The sequence below is a fragment of the Nesoenas mayeri genome (assembly GCF_963082525.1).
Source record: "Nesoenas mayeri genome assembly, chromosome: 3".
NCBI lineage: Eukaryota > Metazoa > Chordata > Aves > Columbiformes > Columbidae > Nesoenas > Nesoenas mayeri.
In genome coordinates, this window is record NC_137544.1 from 73,580,781 (window position 1) to 73,598,865 (window position 18,085).

Here is an 18,085-nt window from a genome sequence, read left to right on the forward strand (position 1 = left end):
GGAATGAGGATCATGAAACACCTAGAATGACTGAGTGGTGAAGAAGAGTTCAGTAGCTGGATTGTTTAGGATACAGAAGAGGGGTCTGAGGACACAGACATGCTCACAGTCACTCGAGGCTGCTGCTCAGGGCAGAACAAGCTGGCTGGGGAGTCAAGGAGGACAGAGCAAGGAGTAATGGCCTGTGACTGCAGCAAAGAAATTTCAGATTAGCTATTAGGAGCAACTTTCTAGATGTACAACTGGTGTAGCACTGCCAAGAGGCCTCCTATGGAGACCATGGGGTCCCCACCAGCTATTTTAAAAATAGGTTATCAACACACCTGCAATGACCTTCATATATTCCACCCTGGCCAGGGCAGGATGAGAACATCCTGAGATGGTTTTAATTTTCTTTTATTGTCTTATTTAAAGAGCTATCCTTTCCCAGATGCAACTTAAAAATATATCCTTTTTTTCCCACTTCAGAATGATTTTTTTTTTTCGCACCTGTATTTTTTACTCTAAAACTAAAGTTCCAGTGAAATCATAAGCTGTCACACTTTGTTGTCCTAGGCATGGCTACACAGAAGATTTTCACTTATAAATCTACTTTTAAAGGATTCAGTTTTCAGTCAAACAGATGCCTTGATTTGTTTCCACGTATGAACTTGAGTTATAACATTCTAGATGAATCCCTTGCCTGTACAACAGTAGTTACAATATATTAATGTAAAGTAATTTTATACTATGACAGTTGTATCCAGATTCAACTGTATCATTGGTATCTATTTAACTATACATCAAAACCCATAAACCATACACTAATAAGTTTGGAAATATCAGAATGAGGGCTGCCACCTTAACTTTACACAGTGATCTCACCCTGTAAAGGTCTTTAGTAACATGATGATACTTTTGTTTTCTTCCAGAGAACTCCTGCCTCAGTTGGCAGAATGGTTAATACTCAGGGATTCTAGCAGACCAGTTACAGTGAAGGGGAGGTCTGGCTGGTCTCAGGTCAAATGAAAACGCACAGATAACTGGGTTCCATCTTTGCCTTTTTGACATGTTTCTGTGTGACAATGGCAAATCAGTGACACCTTCTTTTCTTAGGTGAGCTCTAACTCCTCAGTTCACTGATCCCTGATTTGAGACACTGCAGTTTGTTCTGCAGAAACTTTAAGTTCTTTCAGCTGCAACTAAAGTCAGTGAGAGATGTGCCTTGAACCACTAAGTGGCACACAATGTTGAGAACTCTGAAAAATCAGGTTCTTAGTATCTCAAACATAGTGAATAGTTTTGACATGTACTTAATTTTCTTCTCAGTTTCTAACTTCTCCTAAAGCAAAGAATTACTACATGTGTCTATAAACTTAATAGCACTGTGACTTACATTTGAATATACGGCTCATATTTGGATATCTTCTAATAGCAGCTTCATATATCATGTGTTAGTTTGAAAAACAGCTTCATCTAACATCAGAAAGAAAAGTAGTGCATGATTCATACTAATGCTCACTAGAAATGAAGTTTAAAACTGAAAACCTATAAATGAAGCTGTTCTATAATGTGCAGGTTTGTTGATGCTGAATGAATAAAATAGAAATTTAAAATGACGTTGAATCTGAAGAGCTGCTGTCAGAGGAAGCAACAGTATGTGACAGTGGCAGCAACGGTGTGACCGCTGCCTGCCTACGTGACAAACTGGTACCTTCATCCCTCCAATGGTTTAATTTGGAGGATGACTTCCTGTATTTGCCAAATACTCTGGTTTTCTGTTTTGGTTCCATAAACAAGCAAGACTGCAAATTTCTAGCCCAAAGGACTGAGAGCTCTGGTTATGTACATCTGTGTATAGTACTACCGCTATAAGACTGAATTTACAGTTCAAATCACATATTACAGTGTTGTAGATAGTTTCCTTCCCTTCAAATTCTCACCTACAAAGTTCACCTTCTATTACTTTTAGTCTCTTATTTTTTCCTTGAGTGTGAAAGCAATAATACTTCATGGTAAAGGAAGAGCTGCATATTTTCGAACTTCATGTCACAGAAGGAAAAGGCTGATCTGCTGTTGTAAGGAAGTGTAAACAACAGCCAAGCAGACTGCTCTCAGTGGTCACCCTTTTAACATTATGGTGACCATTACACTAAAAAGGCTAGTAACTTTGACATGTTGCAGCCTGTTTTATTGGAGCTGTCACAGAAGATGCAGGCAAAGCACTAGGCAAGAGGAATGGAAGAAAAACAACACGTTGTCACTCCAATGATGGCACTGGGGACATAATTTAGTCTGCTGATGTACTGCAAAGAAAAAAGTGAAAGGAAAATCCTCTATAGCACCACATTAGGAATAGGAAAAAGCTACAATGGTAAGCAAGAGTTGTTTTGGGGGAAATATTTTGGATAATGAATAGAAATGGTTTTCAGATCCTGATTACTGTGTCTCTCCTGAGCTAATATGCACACTAATTTTCAGAGATGCTCTTTTACTTTAAACAATGGCTACAATAAAACTGAATGGTGTCACGACGTATTTTGTATGAGCTGGAAATGCAGCTGCACTGAGCAGTTCATACCACACCAAGAGGAAGGCCAGAATAAAGGCTGCAAATGGACAACAGTGCTACTAAAGTCAAAGGCACAGAGATCTGAATCTCGTTTTGAGATTAGTCACTAAACTAAAGGCCAGGCACACCCATCATATTGGAACAGAGTCGAAGTATTTGGCCTTATGCTGAAGTGATGTGATAGGAAGACTCTGCTCCTGAGGGTGAGGGTCTCATGTACAGAGCCTCATATACAAGAAGGCAGGCAGAGCCTCTGGCACCTTTTGACTTACTGGCATGACAAGGAACAGGAACGACCTAAAAGCTCACGTATTTATGTTTCAGTTCACTCATTCTCATTAACTTACTTTTCTGGTTTTAGATCTCTGTAAATAATTCCAAGACCGTGGAGGTGGTCTAATGCCAAGGCCAGCTCAGCTAAGTAGAACTTGACATCTTCTTCTGTAAACATCACCTAGAGAGAGGGAAGAGAAGAACACATCTATTTACTGGGCAATGGTGGGCTGGCTTGCATTAAACAGACATGGGGAAGGAATTGCCTAACTTGGGAATGCTAGAAGACCCATCATATTGGGTTCAATTTTCCATAATTTGTCCCAGCCCACAATAACAAGTCTTACCAGATTCTCCTCATAAAACAAAACTCAATCTGTTGAGTACTTCTGTGTTTTAAAACATGCTCCTCTCATTCATTTGTTTGATCTGTTTAGATGACATCATGTCGTAATAATACAAACAAAGTTCTAACTCCTTAGCTTTTGGAAATGACTGGCAAAATTCAATACGTTCCGTTCAACCCTTATTGCTTTCATATATTTGAATTTGCTAAACTCTTGGTATTTGGTTATCAAATTCTCACAAAATGATATGGGGTAACCTCTTTGGGGAAGTGAAATGCTTCAAAATTTTAGCAGAATACATAGCATGAAGCGACTCAGAGATGGATTTAAATCCCTGTGCATCCAGGGTTCAAGGAATCTCAGTGCAGATGCCCTAAGCAGTGATGGGTTGTCTAACATCTAGGAGCTGATGAGGTCTAAACTGAGGGCAGTTGTTTCCTTTTCATACTTGATATGGATACCTCTAACACTGAAAGCTCTATTTTGGGTGGGAAGAAACTTCTGCAATCAAAAAAACCCACTAAGCTCAGAAAAACTGAGATGGCAAGAAACCCTTTGGTTCAACTTTTGTTATATTCCAGAGGTTATTAATTTCTCTTCAACTGAATTTCAATATGTACAGTGATAATAATGCAGAAGGAAAAGCTGATGTATCAGATACACAACTGTGAATACTACGTATGACAGAAGTAAAATGAGTCAGCTCAATATAAATTCACGTGTCATATGTAAATATAAATATATACAGTAGACGTTGCCGAGCTTATTTTTAAAATTAAGTCTCTGCTCTTGAGAAGGGGTAGTCACAATACTTGGGTGCACTGAGAAGCTGCAGAAGGCTGAGAGCAAGAACAGAGGATTCACAGAACAGATGTCACGTAATTTAATTAAGAATAACACTACAAAGGCTAGAAAGAAAAAAGATACACAGGTAAAAACTCTGACTAAAAAATTAATTGGTCTGAACATAAAAATTGCATTAATTATAAAAATAAATTTAAATTATTTGTAAGGTTTGAAATAAATAACATAGGCAAGAAATTAAATCAATGGAATCAGGGAAAATCTAATCTATGCAGATATACCTAAAGTCAGATGTCTCAGAAAGACAGAGCAAGAAAGAGACAAGCTGTGTGTGCAAGCCTGCTTTAATATATGGGATCTGTCTGAAAGTCCTCTGAAATCAATACCGTTGGATCAAGTCCATAAGCAATAAATTACAAGCAGTGCAAGATTTCCCATAACTTCTTCCGTTATGATACCTTGCTACTAAACAGCTGCAAAGTATGGATTGGCAAGATGAGTGACAAACACTAAAAAAAAGAAGTACGTAAAAGGGCTGTCAAGTTAAGAGGATGTGCTCTCGATAGCATAAAGCAGATAAATCAGCAGATTGCATTGGAAAAGCTTAGGGGAAAATGTGAAATTTTAAAGGAGTACCAAATCTGAGTTGTTCTCTTTAACTTCTGAGTTCCCTTATTGTGGAGAACGAGTAGGTGCCCTCTGTAGGCAAGAACCACTTCTTCTCTCTTGTCTCATGAAACGAGAGAAGCCCTTGCTAAGGAAACATGCTGCCTCGCAAACAAAGCCTGAGTTCATGACAAACAGCAGAAAGATATTTTTATTTTCTTTAGTCTTTTTGTTCATATTAAAAATAACTGCTGCCATTTGCTAAGTACTTACAGGAGTATCATTAGTCAGTGGTGTAATTAACCTGTTGCTAATGTCTTCTTGCATTAGCAAACAAGCCTTGAAAGCAAATACTTGGGGTCCCAAGCTGCAGTGCACATAGCAGTTTGCAGCATATCATTGAACCAGGAATTGGATGGAAAAACAAACAAACAGCTAGGGAACTTTTGAATGAAAGTAATTTTTTTTCACAGCATTTAGTCCATCAGTTATGCCCCAAACCAAGAAGAGCAAACAGAATTCCCCTCAAGGTGGTATTTGAAAGGTCCCTATTTTATCTTCAAAGATTGCGTGTTAGGTGGATGCTGGCACTCCTGTTCCCGCAGCCCAGAAAGACACCAAGGCTGGGGACATCATGGTGATGACAGAGAACGTCAGGGAACAGACAAGCCCTGGAGCAGCAGGGCTGCCTCGCTGGAGCCTCCTGTACTGCCAACAGGGCCCTCTCTGAGCCTAAATGCAGGAGAAGAGCGCTTCAAGCAAGGCAAGCAGTTGGCTTGAGGGGACACTGGGACATGCACGCAAGTGCTAAATGAACCTAGAAAGCCTGTTGCTGCTGCTCTCTTCAGGCACCAGGGAGACTCAAGTTTGGACCATTTCCTGGCTGCCTTTGTCCCCAGCAGCGGCGCCTCCCCAGGGGCAGGTGCTGCAGAGGGCAGGGAAGGGATGGGAGCCCAGGAGATAAGGGAGGCAGCAGCTGCCACAGGAGGCAGGAGAGCAGGAGAGGGCTGTGACAGCCACCGTCTGAGCCCCGGGTGGTGCATGGGCTCTAACCTGCACCCAGCAGCTGCTGCAGGAGATGATTATTCTTTTCCCGCTTGCTGGCTGAGTCCCACTGTTGGCTCGCCTGCTGCTGGGGGCAGCCCGTGACCTATGGTCATCTCTTCTTCCTGCTGACTGATGATGAAGGGAGTGGAGCATCTCCCATATGACAAAAGGCTGACAGAGCTGAGTCTCTTTAGCTTGGAGAAGAGAAGACTGAGGGGTGACCTCATTAATGTTTATAAATATGTAAAAGGTGAGTGTCACGAGGAGGAAGCCAGGCTCTTTTTGGTGACAATCAATTATAGGACAAGGGGCAATGGATACAAACTAGAACACAGGAGGTTCCACTTAAATATGAGAAGAAACTTCTTCTCAGTGAGGGTGCCAGAGCACTGAAACAGGCTGCCCAGGGAGGTTGTGGAGTCTCCTTCTCTGAAGACATTCAGAACTCGCCTGGACACCTTCCTGTGTAACCTCATCTAGGTGTTCCTGCTACAGTGGGGGGATTGGACTGGATGATCTTTTGAGGTCCCTTCCAATCCCCAACATTCTGTGATTCTGTGACAGTGATTTTGTTTTTCCAGAGGTTCTGTGCGCATGTCCAAGGCAAACTGTATTGGGGATTGATTTCTCAGACTGTTTCTCATCGCATCCAAGGTATATTTCGTGAGCAATGAGTCTGGGGCTATTTTGCTACAGGAATGACTTAGTAATAGTGGAGTTTTCTACAACGGTAGTGATTCCATGCTATCTGCTATATTACCCATGGCATAATTCAAATAAAATTACTAAGAACCTACTTAAACATGCAAGATGATACAGCTCTTTTACATATATATATATATATATATATATATATATATACACACACACATATATAGCAGGACTTTTCCCAAGGCCATTTTTCCTTCTCACCAAATTAATGCGAGTCCTGGAAATGCAGGACAGTCATTTCTAAGTTAAAAATCTATCAGCTTACCTCTTTGGAGAGTCTCGTGAAAAGGTCCCCTCCCCGCAGGAAATCCAGTATTAGATACAACTTTCCCTCTGTTTGAAATGCTGCATCAGAAAAGGATGGAGATTTTGGAAGTTTGATTCAAGATAAAATCTCCAAAGAGTCAATCTTGTTGACTAGCAGTGTATCATTCATGTAATTAGCTTCCCTGTCATTTTAGCACTTCGGGAACAGAAAAATGTAATTCCTATATAGAAGTAAGCAATCAAGCTTAGACTATGGGAAAAAATGGTATCAGGTGATAGAAAACAATGCATCACTAATACATTCTTTTTCCATATTTAGCACCTATGAATTAATATTGCTTTCCATTGCACAATGTACCAGGAGTCACTGAGGGTTAGCCATAGAGAGAAGCTCCCAGATTTGTGTGAGAGGGGAGCCCACACTATCCAAAATGTCCTCAGAAGACCCTTTACAATAATAATAGGGCTGCTCAAGGAGCTGGTGAGGCAGAGGAAGGCAACTCCAGCAAGACACCACACTCATATGCACACATATACAAATTTGGACTGGTGCTGATTATTAAAAACAGTTTGTATTTAGATTCTCTGGTTTTCTAAATGATACCTGACAGCAGGTGAGGGGGTTGGCAGATGCATACTCCCCACTTATCCCACTAGCACAATCTATCATGTTAGGCTTTATGAAAAATGTATTTTGATGGTGGAATGGCTAAATCCTACTTATACTGAAATTCTCCTTCAGCATAAATGAATAATTTCTCACAGGTAGCCTCTAAGATTTTGTTAGAAGCAGAGCCATAAGTAGGCAGGGAGGTATCTGTATGAAAATATAACATATCCAGTTACAATTCCCCAACCAATTTAAGAACAAACATGAATTATATTTTATTATAGTTACCATAATGAAGCTTGACTATGAAAGGATGATTCACTTCTGCCAAAATATCTCTCTCCATTTTTGATCGTACCCGATCCCGAACTATAAAGAAAGAACAATAAGAACAGGAGCATATTAAGAGGCAGCATGGTTGTGGGATACAGTACTGGCATGAGGTTCAGGTGATTTGGATTCTGCTTCTCACTCTGCTGATGGCTTGTGGTGTGACCTTTGGCAGATCATGCCACACTCTACTGTCCCCGTTTTCTGCTTGCCTTGTCTGTGCAAAAAAAGTAAGCTCTTCAGGAAGGCACCACATCTTCCTCTGTAGACAAGAGCCCTAACTAAAAGGACTACAGTATCACAAACAACAGCATAGTAATTACGCTTTGCAGAAAAGAATGTTAATGTAAAAATTTAAACTATATAAAATTAATGAATCTATCTCATTTAAGATTAAACAGAATGTACCAGTCCCAGAGCTTGTTGGGTTAACCTTGTGCAAATTAACCTTCTGTGTTTTGCTGATGCTAGCAACTTTTATGAGATATCACTGAATAGCACTCTCTGGAAGTGATTTATATAAAATACTTTAAGCTTCCAATAAACCACACAAACAATCAGTAATAAAAAAAAAAAAGGCTGATGAAAAATAGTAAAAACCTCTTTTTATATGTAGAGATAAATTCTTGTGTGATGTGAGTGAGAAAAATACTTTTTGTGGTTGAGATTAATAGTGTGAGAGAAAAAATAGTTACAGAGGTGACCTGGGTTCAAACTAATCAAAGCAAATGCTGAAGATTTCATAGGAAACACATTGAGCAGAATGTTCAGACATTGAGGAGGATTCAAGTCCCCACATTATCAGCTTTTAAACTTACAGATTCATTATTCAGTCAATCACAGTTTCACAAAATCCACAATGAAAGCACTGAAACTTCTTCTTTCTCTGCATTACACAATGCCAATATGTTTTTCAGCTGAAAGCATCTACAAGGGATTGGTAGTAAAGCCTGACATCTTAGTGAGATTCTGTCACTGCCTGCATGTGTTGTGGACCTGCTGAGAAGCAGTGGTGCCCTCAACACCCAAGTAATGAACATGCCATAATGAAACCACATATTCTGTTGCTGTACATCAAAAACTGATGCTCAGAAATAGGTCCAAAACAGCTGACCTGAAACCCTTAAATAGGAGTGGAGGAACACTTTGATTTCATGTTGTTTTGGTTCTTTTCCTAGGTCAATAGCAACGTAAGCTTTACTAGCTCATTCAACCTAAGCTACCTTGTAGCTAAAAATCAAAACAAATGGAATCTCAAAATCTTAATCTTACTGCATGAATAAAAACCACACATCATACACTCACAAAATGCTTTGCCTACATGAAGGCAGATCATTTGTCATGCTGTGTCTTTTCTTTGTCTTGTCTGGGGATCAGTGAACATGTATCACCATGAATTTATCCATTCACTTCCAAAATGGAAATCTGGATGTTTGACAAGGACCTATTTCTACGGATTCCTTTCCAAGTGAATCTCTTTCACAGCACTAGCGCTCAGAAGGTTCAGGGCAGATGACTGAGAGGCTCAGTTCAGCATCACTCAGCACAGGGATGGGTGTTCCCCACACAGACACCTGCCCAGTGCTGTGGAACAGCCTCTCCTCCTGCAAGTAACTCAGCTGCCCCATCCTCATTTTGACCATCTGCAGGGGCCTCAGTGCAGCACAGAGGTGGCTTGGGCAGGTAATACTTACACCACCATTCACCTATAGGAGTAAAATGCTCAATAGAAATAGTTCTCATCTGCTGAACGCTTGCCCTTTCTATCTAGTACTGAATTTGGTTTGAAAGGCAGGGTTGGCCACTTATCTTTAAATTATGCATCAGACTGAGGCAGAGAATACAACCTGGTGCAATAAGCACAAAGACATTAAGATTGTTTGCATGATTTTGTACAAATTAGCTCTCCCTGAAATAATCCCTAGTGTCATGAGACAGAAGAGACCAGACTAGTAGAGCCTGTGGTAGCAGAGGAAGCACCTGCTACTCTGAAATAAGAACAATTCCCATTTCCAGGTATTAATGTGGTATGAAAAAGAAGTAGAGACAGCTGAGGATATATGCAAGTAAATAGAGCTTATCCACTTCAGTCTGTCCCATTCTGAACATCAAAGAGGAGGATGTTACTGCTTCCTTTATTTAACACTGTTTATGGAGAGGGTTTTATTTAAGGTACAAATTTTTACTTGGGCTGTTTTAATTTTAATAACCATGAAATACAGAAGGGAAAGGGAAAAAGGGAAAAGTATATTGAGAGCATCTTCCAAGAAGAGAAAAATTGTTTCTTACAAAAAATGGACTAGCTGTAAGTTTTCTGAAGAAGAAAATAAAACCATAATCCTGCTTTCACCTCTGAAGCTCTCATGATTTCAACTTTGGTTGAGATTTAAATATAAATTAAATTTCAGCCAATAAACTTCTTGTCTATTTGTCTCACTTAAAAACTGGAAGTCACTGCAGCTCTAGTTATATACACTATCAAGTAAGCATGATCTAGGCACATCCCTTGATGTACATACAATAACATCATATCAGTTCATCAGGATGTTGAGCTAACCCAATGAGAACTTTTATTAGTGAAACCCTGGCCTACAGGAGCTGCAAAGGGGAGTTTATAGAGGAGACACTAATTAATTCACTGTAATAATAATTAAAACATATAATTCACTTATCTATCACATATTTAGTTACTGGATAGCTGAGCTGAAGTCACAGCTCTGTGAAGTTAAACAGCGTTCAGCTGCTGGTTTCAGTAGAGTCAGAGTATTGCTTCTGGGATCTCTTTGTCCAAAGAATAGCTTCCAAACATTTTTATTTAATAGCACCATTCTCACTGCTGCCCAAAGCAATTCTTAGTTCTACAAAAAGAAATAATCCTGAAGCTCTCTTCTAAATTTGTGTGTAATACTGGTCTTTTCTCTGTCATCAGACTTGCCTGAAGTAAAAGTTGCTGTTTCTATATTACTTCAAGAAACGTAATTTTCAATTTAAGTTACAGTGTGGTTTTGCTTTTTGTATATAGATTTGGTGTTACAAGACATGAAGGTTTTACCCACAGCCTTGCACAAGCTAATACATGCATCAAATTTAAAATGGTATTAATTCAATTTCCAAGTGTCAAATAAAAGTGAAATAGCTTTTTCTTCTGCCCTCCTCTGTGGGCTGAGACGCCCCTGGTATCCTGCATGTGTCCCACACTACACTTCCCTTGGTGCCAGCTGGATCCTGGGCACAGATTCTTTAAGTTAGCGTTCCCATGACTGATTACTTTCCACTTACAGCTTTCCTGTTTAAAAGATTTCACAGAGAAACATCCAGCAAGGGGGCATGTTTTACAGAAACTGTAATGGACTGCTTTGGCTAAGGGCACTGAGCTGCACATCAGACTTGATAAAAACCAAAATCCTCAGTGCCGTGAAACCCATGTCGGGCTCCTTCACGGGAGGAACCACGGTGTGGTGCATCAGACAGGAGCTGAGACATGTATCTGTGCGAAGGAGCAGTGCAGAGCAAGGGAGCATGTCTGCCTCCATCTTGCCTGTTCTGGGGAGCAGCAACAGTGCAGGGAGCCAGGCTTTGCCTGCCCATGCAGATGGTGATGTATGTGATATATTCCGACTTCCTGCATAGGTGCCGAACTTGGGTGATACTCTCACCTCTGCTGGTCAACAGCATGGGGACCCAAAGTCTCATAGGTGAAATATTTTCTGTACTTATTAGCTGAGGTTCAGCACAATTCTGCTTTGCTGATGACTGGAGTCATTTGTGTGCTCAAGCCCTGTGAATGTCTCTGACTTACTGATGCAGCCTTGCAAATGCAAGCAAAGTCCTTGGATCCTCCGGTATACTTCTAGAAATAACTAAATGACTTCTAGTCGAAATCGTGTTTTAAAAAGGGGATGGAGATAAATTTTGTGAGCTCTGCAAGGCATCTAATGCTGAAGATGGTTCTACTACTCTTCAATGGCACCAAAGTGATAACTCTTATTTTTCGTAAGTCAATGTTAGGTGCATAGATCCTTTTATAACTCCAGTCCCAGTGCGAATGGTTGCTGGCTGCCTTGAGGCACAGGGGCCTGGTCCCTCTCCAGAGCCCTCTGGAGGTGGCTCTGGTTGCCTCTCTGTGTTGGCCAGTCTCTCTCCATCGATTTTGGAGGCAACCTTCTTGGTGTCACTAGGCTGAAAATGGCATTTGAAAGCCTAATTTTCTTTTGGAACTAGGAATGGGTTGTCAGATGATAGGTTTGGTGCCTCAGTGACTTGTCCTTATGGCCTTTTGAGCTTTTTCACAATTTTACCTGAAGTGCTGCTTAATCACCTGACCTGCAGCACCAGGGAGAGAAGCCCCCCATATGTCTGACATCAATTACCCTCCTCACGTCCCTAAAGCTCAGCACCATGCCATGAGTGGAACAAAACCAAAATATAACTCAGAGTCAAATAACACACAACTCAGTTTCAGATTCTTCACACAGCACTGGTACATGCCAGTGATACAGAAAATGGAATCTATATATAAAATGATGTACAACATCAGTTTCAATTCTATTTCTGTTATTTTCATCTGTTTTTAATAGTGGCTATTGTAGACAAAAGCAAAGAGAGACTCTAATTTCAAATCCACACTGTGTATGCCTAAAAGACAAAGTACTTGTGTGGTGACTAATTACTCAAGATATGGAGAAATGCAGGCTTTCCAAAAAAGATCATAATCTGTCTTCTATGGCTCTGCTGAGAAATATGATTTGCATTACTGTGTTTCTGCTCCACACGGTGTTATACTCAAATCTTCTAAAGAACAGCCTTTTACACTACACCTTATCAGCAGAGCATTATGACAATACAAAACCAGAAAAAGTCGTCTTGGTACCTGAATGTAGAAGTATACCAATAATGTCACTTACAGATTTTATGCACATTTCTTTTGAAATGCATATAATTTCATGAAGGTTATTTTTCTGGAGGAAAGATCCAAATATGGAACCTTTTAGAAATGGAGAAAGAGCCATAAAAAGCAGAGCTTTACCACTCAGCCCTAGTGCTGCTGCAGCAAAGGAAAGAAAGCAGATCCACAAAGCAGGAGACACTCCTTTGTAGAAGGGCCCTCTGAAAAATCAATACAAAGGCAAACTGTTTTTTAGGAGTCTGGGGTCTGGAGGAGGTCATTTTATCTCCTCCTCCCTCCTTCTTCTTCCCCTTTTACATGAGACAACATACTTGGCTTTGAAAAAAATCAAAGACTTTGCTTAAAAAGTAGCTTGGATGCTTCAATGTTGAGAGTCGGAATTAGAAATGTCTCTAAATTAATGCTCTTTTAATATTGAGTTTCCAATTATATTATTTATTACTTATTCATTATTCTCTCAAAATGTTTGGAAAAGTTAACTAAATCTTACAATATCCCTCTGAAGTACCTCTGCTCAATTTTCCAGCAAGAAGAATGAAACGACAGATTGACACTAAAAAAAAATAATTTTTGAAAAAAAATTTATACAAGAGTGGTCAGGAGCAAACACGGGTTCCCAGGGTCTGCTGAAAACAAATCGTCAGAGCAGTAGCCTGAGCTCTTCCCCCATCTTTGTGCCACCCTGGCCAGGGATGGAGCAGCCACAGATGCTGCAGTGGGTCTGAGCTCTGGGGGTGTGCTCCCCGGGCTCCATCCTGCCCCATGCAGCCCCTGATGGCTGCGACCTCCTGCTTTTTCCCCACTGGGACGTGAACTTGGATATCTCTCCCAAACCAAAATAATTCAACAGACACTGCAGGAGCTTTAGTGTGTTTTAGATTTTTGGCTGAAATTAGCCCGTGGGTTCAACCCCATCATTAGAGAAGTACTGACCAAGAGACCAGTGGCTTGATCATATAAACCTCGTGTCCTTATGCAGAGGTGAAATTTGAATTTTTGTGTATTTTTGAACTGAACTGGACCAACTGAATATGCACAAATGTGCTTGTGGCCAGGTAAACCCATCCCCCATGGCAAGGTCTGCGAGTAGCAGATGTGCAATGATATCCAATAAGTCAAATCCTGTGCTGATGTACAACAGGAAAGTCAGAATCACACCCCTTACAGCCGCATAAATTGGTTCTAGCTAAGGTTGTTAAAAACAAACTGAATAAACGGCTTGGTGAAGAGCAGAGAAAGGTGCCAGCTGCTAGTATGGTACTTCCTTGAAAAAACCCAAAACCTACAGCTGGAAATACATCTGTCTGTGACTTGTGCAAAACTGAAAGCCTTTAACATCTCTGCATAGCTGCACCTGGGTCATCTTTATTTTTGATGTAAAGCATATGCTTGATATAAATTTATTTACCTTACCAGATGTGAGATCCTGTCAAATGATCCATAAGGTGATACATTTGCTTCTTGAATTCTACTGTAACATACTCCTATTTTTTATTATATTTGCTTCAGCTGAACAGATGTAGAATTATTATTATTATTACTATTGCAGGGAATAGCAAAATTTCAATATTAACTTTTACTGACAGGCAATAATTACGTATGCTTTAGGAATAGCTATAATTTCAAAATGACAAAGCAATAAGAGGGCTGGCCTTGGAATTCAGAGGTCCCAGTAAACACCATTAATCAGTATCTCTGGAAATTATGATGACCTAAAGGGAGAAACTGATGGCTGTTCCATGTAGTTTTGCAATAAAGAAAAATTATTTAGAACTGTTATGAAACAGCTGGCCTTTCCCCCCTCACAAAATAGACATTTAAAATTTAGTTTCAACTTTCAAGAAGCCATCAGAGAAAAGATACACAGGTACACATAGTCCTCAGTCCTACTCTTAAATAGAGTCCAAAGAGGGCTGAATTTTCTCCATGAAACATCTCCGGTATCACTGTTTCTCCTGTGAGACTCTAATTCCCTCGCAGCCCCAGCCCTGCTGTAGCACCAGCTAACTTGCATGCAGCTGCACAGGAGAGGCAGCTCCAAGCATCATGTTTCCTACCTGTGAGGCATTTCAGTATTAAATAAGCATTTGCCTTGTGTTTGCTATTGTGATGTTGCTAAACCAACAAGAGCAATGAAGAAATTATTTTTCTCTTGTCCTGCTTGAGATGGAGATGATCCAGAGGTCCAGGAACTGCCAGGACTCTCAGGGCAAGAAGCTTCACCACTTGCCTTTAAAGCTTAAAGCCCAGTGTGGCTTAATCAACTGTTGTCACTCTTTGCTCTTAAGACACACCTGTTTTGCGGCTTTCATAGGCAGAGCTGAATAAATTTTGCAGGTTACTTTACTCTGAGAATGTGAGAACTGTCTGTGCTTTGGTATTCACCACAAATATGTTCTGCAGCATATCATGAAAGGCAAAAATACAGAACACTAGCTTAGCAGCAAAACTGCAAAGATATCCCCTCTTATGCCAGCCTTCTACAGAGAAAAAAAATTGTTCCCTTTATTTATTCTTTCCAGGCCTAAAAAGCCAGTTTTACTGAAAGAGAAGTTTCTTCTCCTCAGGATCTTTGAGCAACTACCAATTCACCTGCAAAGCCTGGCAGATGTGGAAGGGGGTGAAGGTGGCACTGGAGCTCCCCAGGGAACTCCTTGCCACACTAACTCAGAACAAAGTGCCCCTGTGTGAGAGGAATTTAAAGCCCATTCAAGTCCCTTCTATTTTGTTATATAAGCCCCTACTATTTTGTTTAATGGCATGGTATGGAACCTTCTGCCTGGTCCAGTTGGGATGTTTATGGACAAGACCAACAATCTTTTGTATAATATTAAGTGAGAAATCCTGTAAGGAGTAGAAATGTGGTATTATCCCTCTGTGGAGAAGGTATGTACTAAGATGCTGTCATTTGCCACCAGGGGAGTTTTGCTCATAGGCTGAAAGGATCTTGGAAAATGTTTTATGTATTGCTGCTTGAAACTTGTAATTTTGGACATTTTCAAAGATGTTTTTACTGTGGGTTTTGTTCTGAATTGGAACAAAATGCCTAAATTCAGCAAGTTTTGCCAAAATTAAATTGTGAAAAGTGGTTTTAGGTGCATCAGAGTACTGTCTTATGAAGTAATGTTTTTGTGACTGGCCTAATGGGAGAGTAGTTTGCAGCTTCATTCTGATACAGGTAACACAAGGCAGCAGCTGGACAGTGAGGTGCTTTTTTCAGAATGCAGGGTTTGGATGTATCGGTCATGGAGCACAAGACAAATGTTAATATTCTCTCCAAGCTATGCAGAGCCCTGGCCACAGCTGAACTAGGCTGACTTCCCACTCTAAACACTTCTTCCATTAGGCTGCTTGGATGTGGTAAACAGAGAGCCGATTCAACCTGACTTGTTCTAACAAAAAGTTTTGGACAAGCATTTTAGCTACTGAATTCCAAATATTTTGGTTTGTGAAATGTGTAACCAGTATATTTAAGGAAACACTGAAGAAGCTGGGATAGTGGCTTATGATCCAAAACCAAGGACACAGTTGATTTAGGAGATATGAAGCCCTGAGACAGCTTCTATTTGTAAACTATGCAGCACAAGGTTTATCAGGTTGCTTGCAATGCAGCCCTCTGAGCTACTTGCACACAAAATAGATGGGAATTTAGAACTCAAATATTTCAAGAAAATTGTGGCATTTAATGTCAATACCCAGGCAAACTAAACTTTTATTCTGCCCAGGCCCTGATACACTATGCAGACATGCTTAATATAGCTCTGTTGATATATTTGCCTCATAAAAATAAATAAGCATCTGTGAGACAGCTGTCTGTCACTGAAGAAGCCTCCAGTCCCATCAGCAAGTATGGTGTGAAGTCAAGGCAAGGTCAGTTCCTAAATTAGAGCATAAGGAAAAGCCTGGTCTCATGTTGTCACTGACACATTGACTAAAGCTTTGCAACCAGCAAACCTTGGCCACACAAACAACAAGAAAAATCTGAGCTAGTGTTCTCTCATACCAGAAGAGAAACACAGCATTCAAACAAATGCAAATTATTTTTCAGCCTGGACTCAACTACTGTGTAGGAATCCTTGTGGAAGATATGACTAAGTTCAGAGAGTCTCTGGGTGAAATCATGGCCCTAAAACAAGTCAGTAGTAAAACTGCTGTTGACATTAATAGGATCTTGCCATCTACATCTCAGTCCCTCTATACAGTGTTGAAAATATACATAGCTGGTTGAACTCTAAAAGAATACATAACTGAAGAGGAAATTTTCTTTTTTCTTATGTCATTGGGTAACTGCCAAGAGCTAAACATAAACCGTACTAAGCAATGACTAAAAGGAGACAGGAGGAGAGCGGATAAATATTTAAACAATATAAACATGGAAGACAGAGAAGACTTATTTATCAAAATAAAAGAAAAGAATATAAATAGGAGGTGAATATAAATATAAAGTGAAACAGAAAAAGAGGAAATGGAAGCTGTGTTGGGCGAACTGTAACTGGATGAACCCCTATGGAAAAGAGTGAAGGGCTGGGATTGCACCCTCATCACTTGATATATTTTAAAACAAAATGGAACAGAAAAAGTTAAATAATAATTTAATAAGAAGGCAGCATACTCTGGCTGCAGAGGAATGAGATTGCATCTTTCACTATGTGCTGTTTTGCTGCATTGACTCCACCTCAACAAAGCATGTTTTAAAATTTTTTAAAAATCTAGGTTTCACTGCTACACACAACTGTTTGGGAGACTGAAACACAGTATTTGTACCAGGATTTATGTCTATAACATTATGTTCGAATACTACAGCAAAGGGGAAAAAAACAAACAAACAGAAACTAAAAATTTGTATTGGGAATGGACTTCAATATCCTGTGAAGAATAACCATGTGAAGTTGATCTCCCACACTGCTTTTAATTCTGAGATCTCAACTTTACCAAGAGCCTTGGATCATTATGGCTGTTACCCTGTAGGGGGTAGCTGGGGGTAATGCAGCTCCTCTGGGGCCACCAATCACAGTGGCCACCGGCCCTGTGACAGCCCTTCCAGTGACTGCTCTGCAAACCATACTCCTCACACATAGAGTGAAAACTTTGAGGCTTCCTCAAAGCTTTGTTATGGAAGTTGCTTCCTTTGTTCTGCTTTTGAAAAAGTGCTCTCAAACCTTCTCGTGTGACACACTGTCTATAGCAAACTGTCATAACAAGTCAAACTAATATACAAGTCATAACAGCATGACACGGTTTCTGCATATTTCTAATGAAGATGCATGTAAAGAGTCCTCTGACACTGGCAAATCTCATGCAGTGAGGTCAAGTCTTACACTTCATGAGCACCTCCTGTTTGCTCCATCAGTCTCACCTATAGCCACCCTTCAAATCCCTTCCATCCCTGCCCCAGTTCCAGGGCTGAACAGTTTGGCTCCTGCTGTTTCCCTTCTCTGCCCAGGGAAGCCACTGGGTGCCCACTCTGCCAGCGCTGGAGCTGAGCAGCCCTCTTTCCTCACAGCCTCCTCTCAGGTTCCAAGCAGAAAGAGGCAGGCAGGAGGAGTGAGGATGGTCTGGAGAAGCTGGCAGACAGCTATCACCTGCTTCCCAAAGTTGCAGAGAAGACTAGCTCTGGCCCTGTCTCATTCCCA

At 40.5% G+C, this 18,085-nt stretch overlaps 1 protein-coding gene across 2 annotated transcripts in view; it reads right to left on the minus strand.

Annotated features, from left to right (window-relative positions):
* The window catches only part of RPS6KA2 (ribosomal protein S6 kinase A2), a gene marked incomplete at both ends in the record, with an annotated part of 290,115 nt that overhangs the window by 60,997 nt on the left and 211,033 nt on the right, over nt 1-18,085 (minus strand). For both annotated transcript variants that reach the window (XM_080341014.1, XM_080341015.1), the window contains 3 exons: nt 2,899-3,005; nt 6,605-6,684; nt 7,505-7,585. In XM_080341014.1, the coding sequence (XP_080197140.1) occupies nt 2,899-3,005; nt 6,605-6,684; nt 7,505-7,585 (268 nt within the window). The remainder of the gene's footprint in view (nt 1-2,898; nt 3,006-6,604; nt 6,685-7,504; nt 7,586-18,085) is intronic.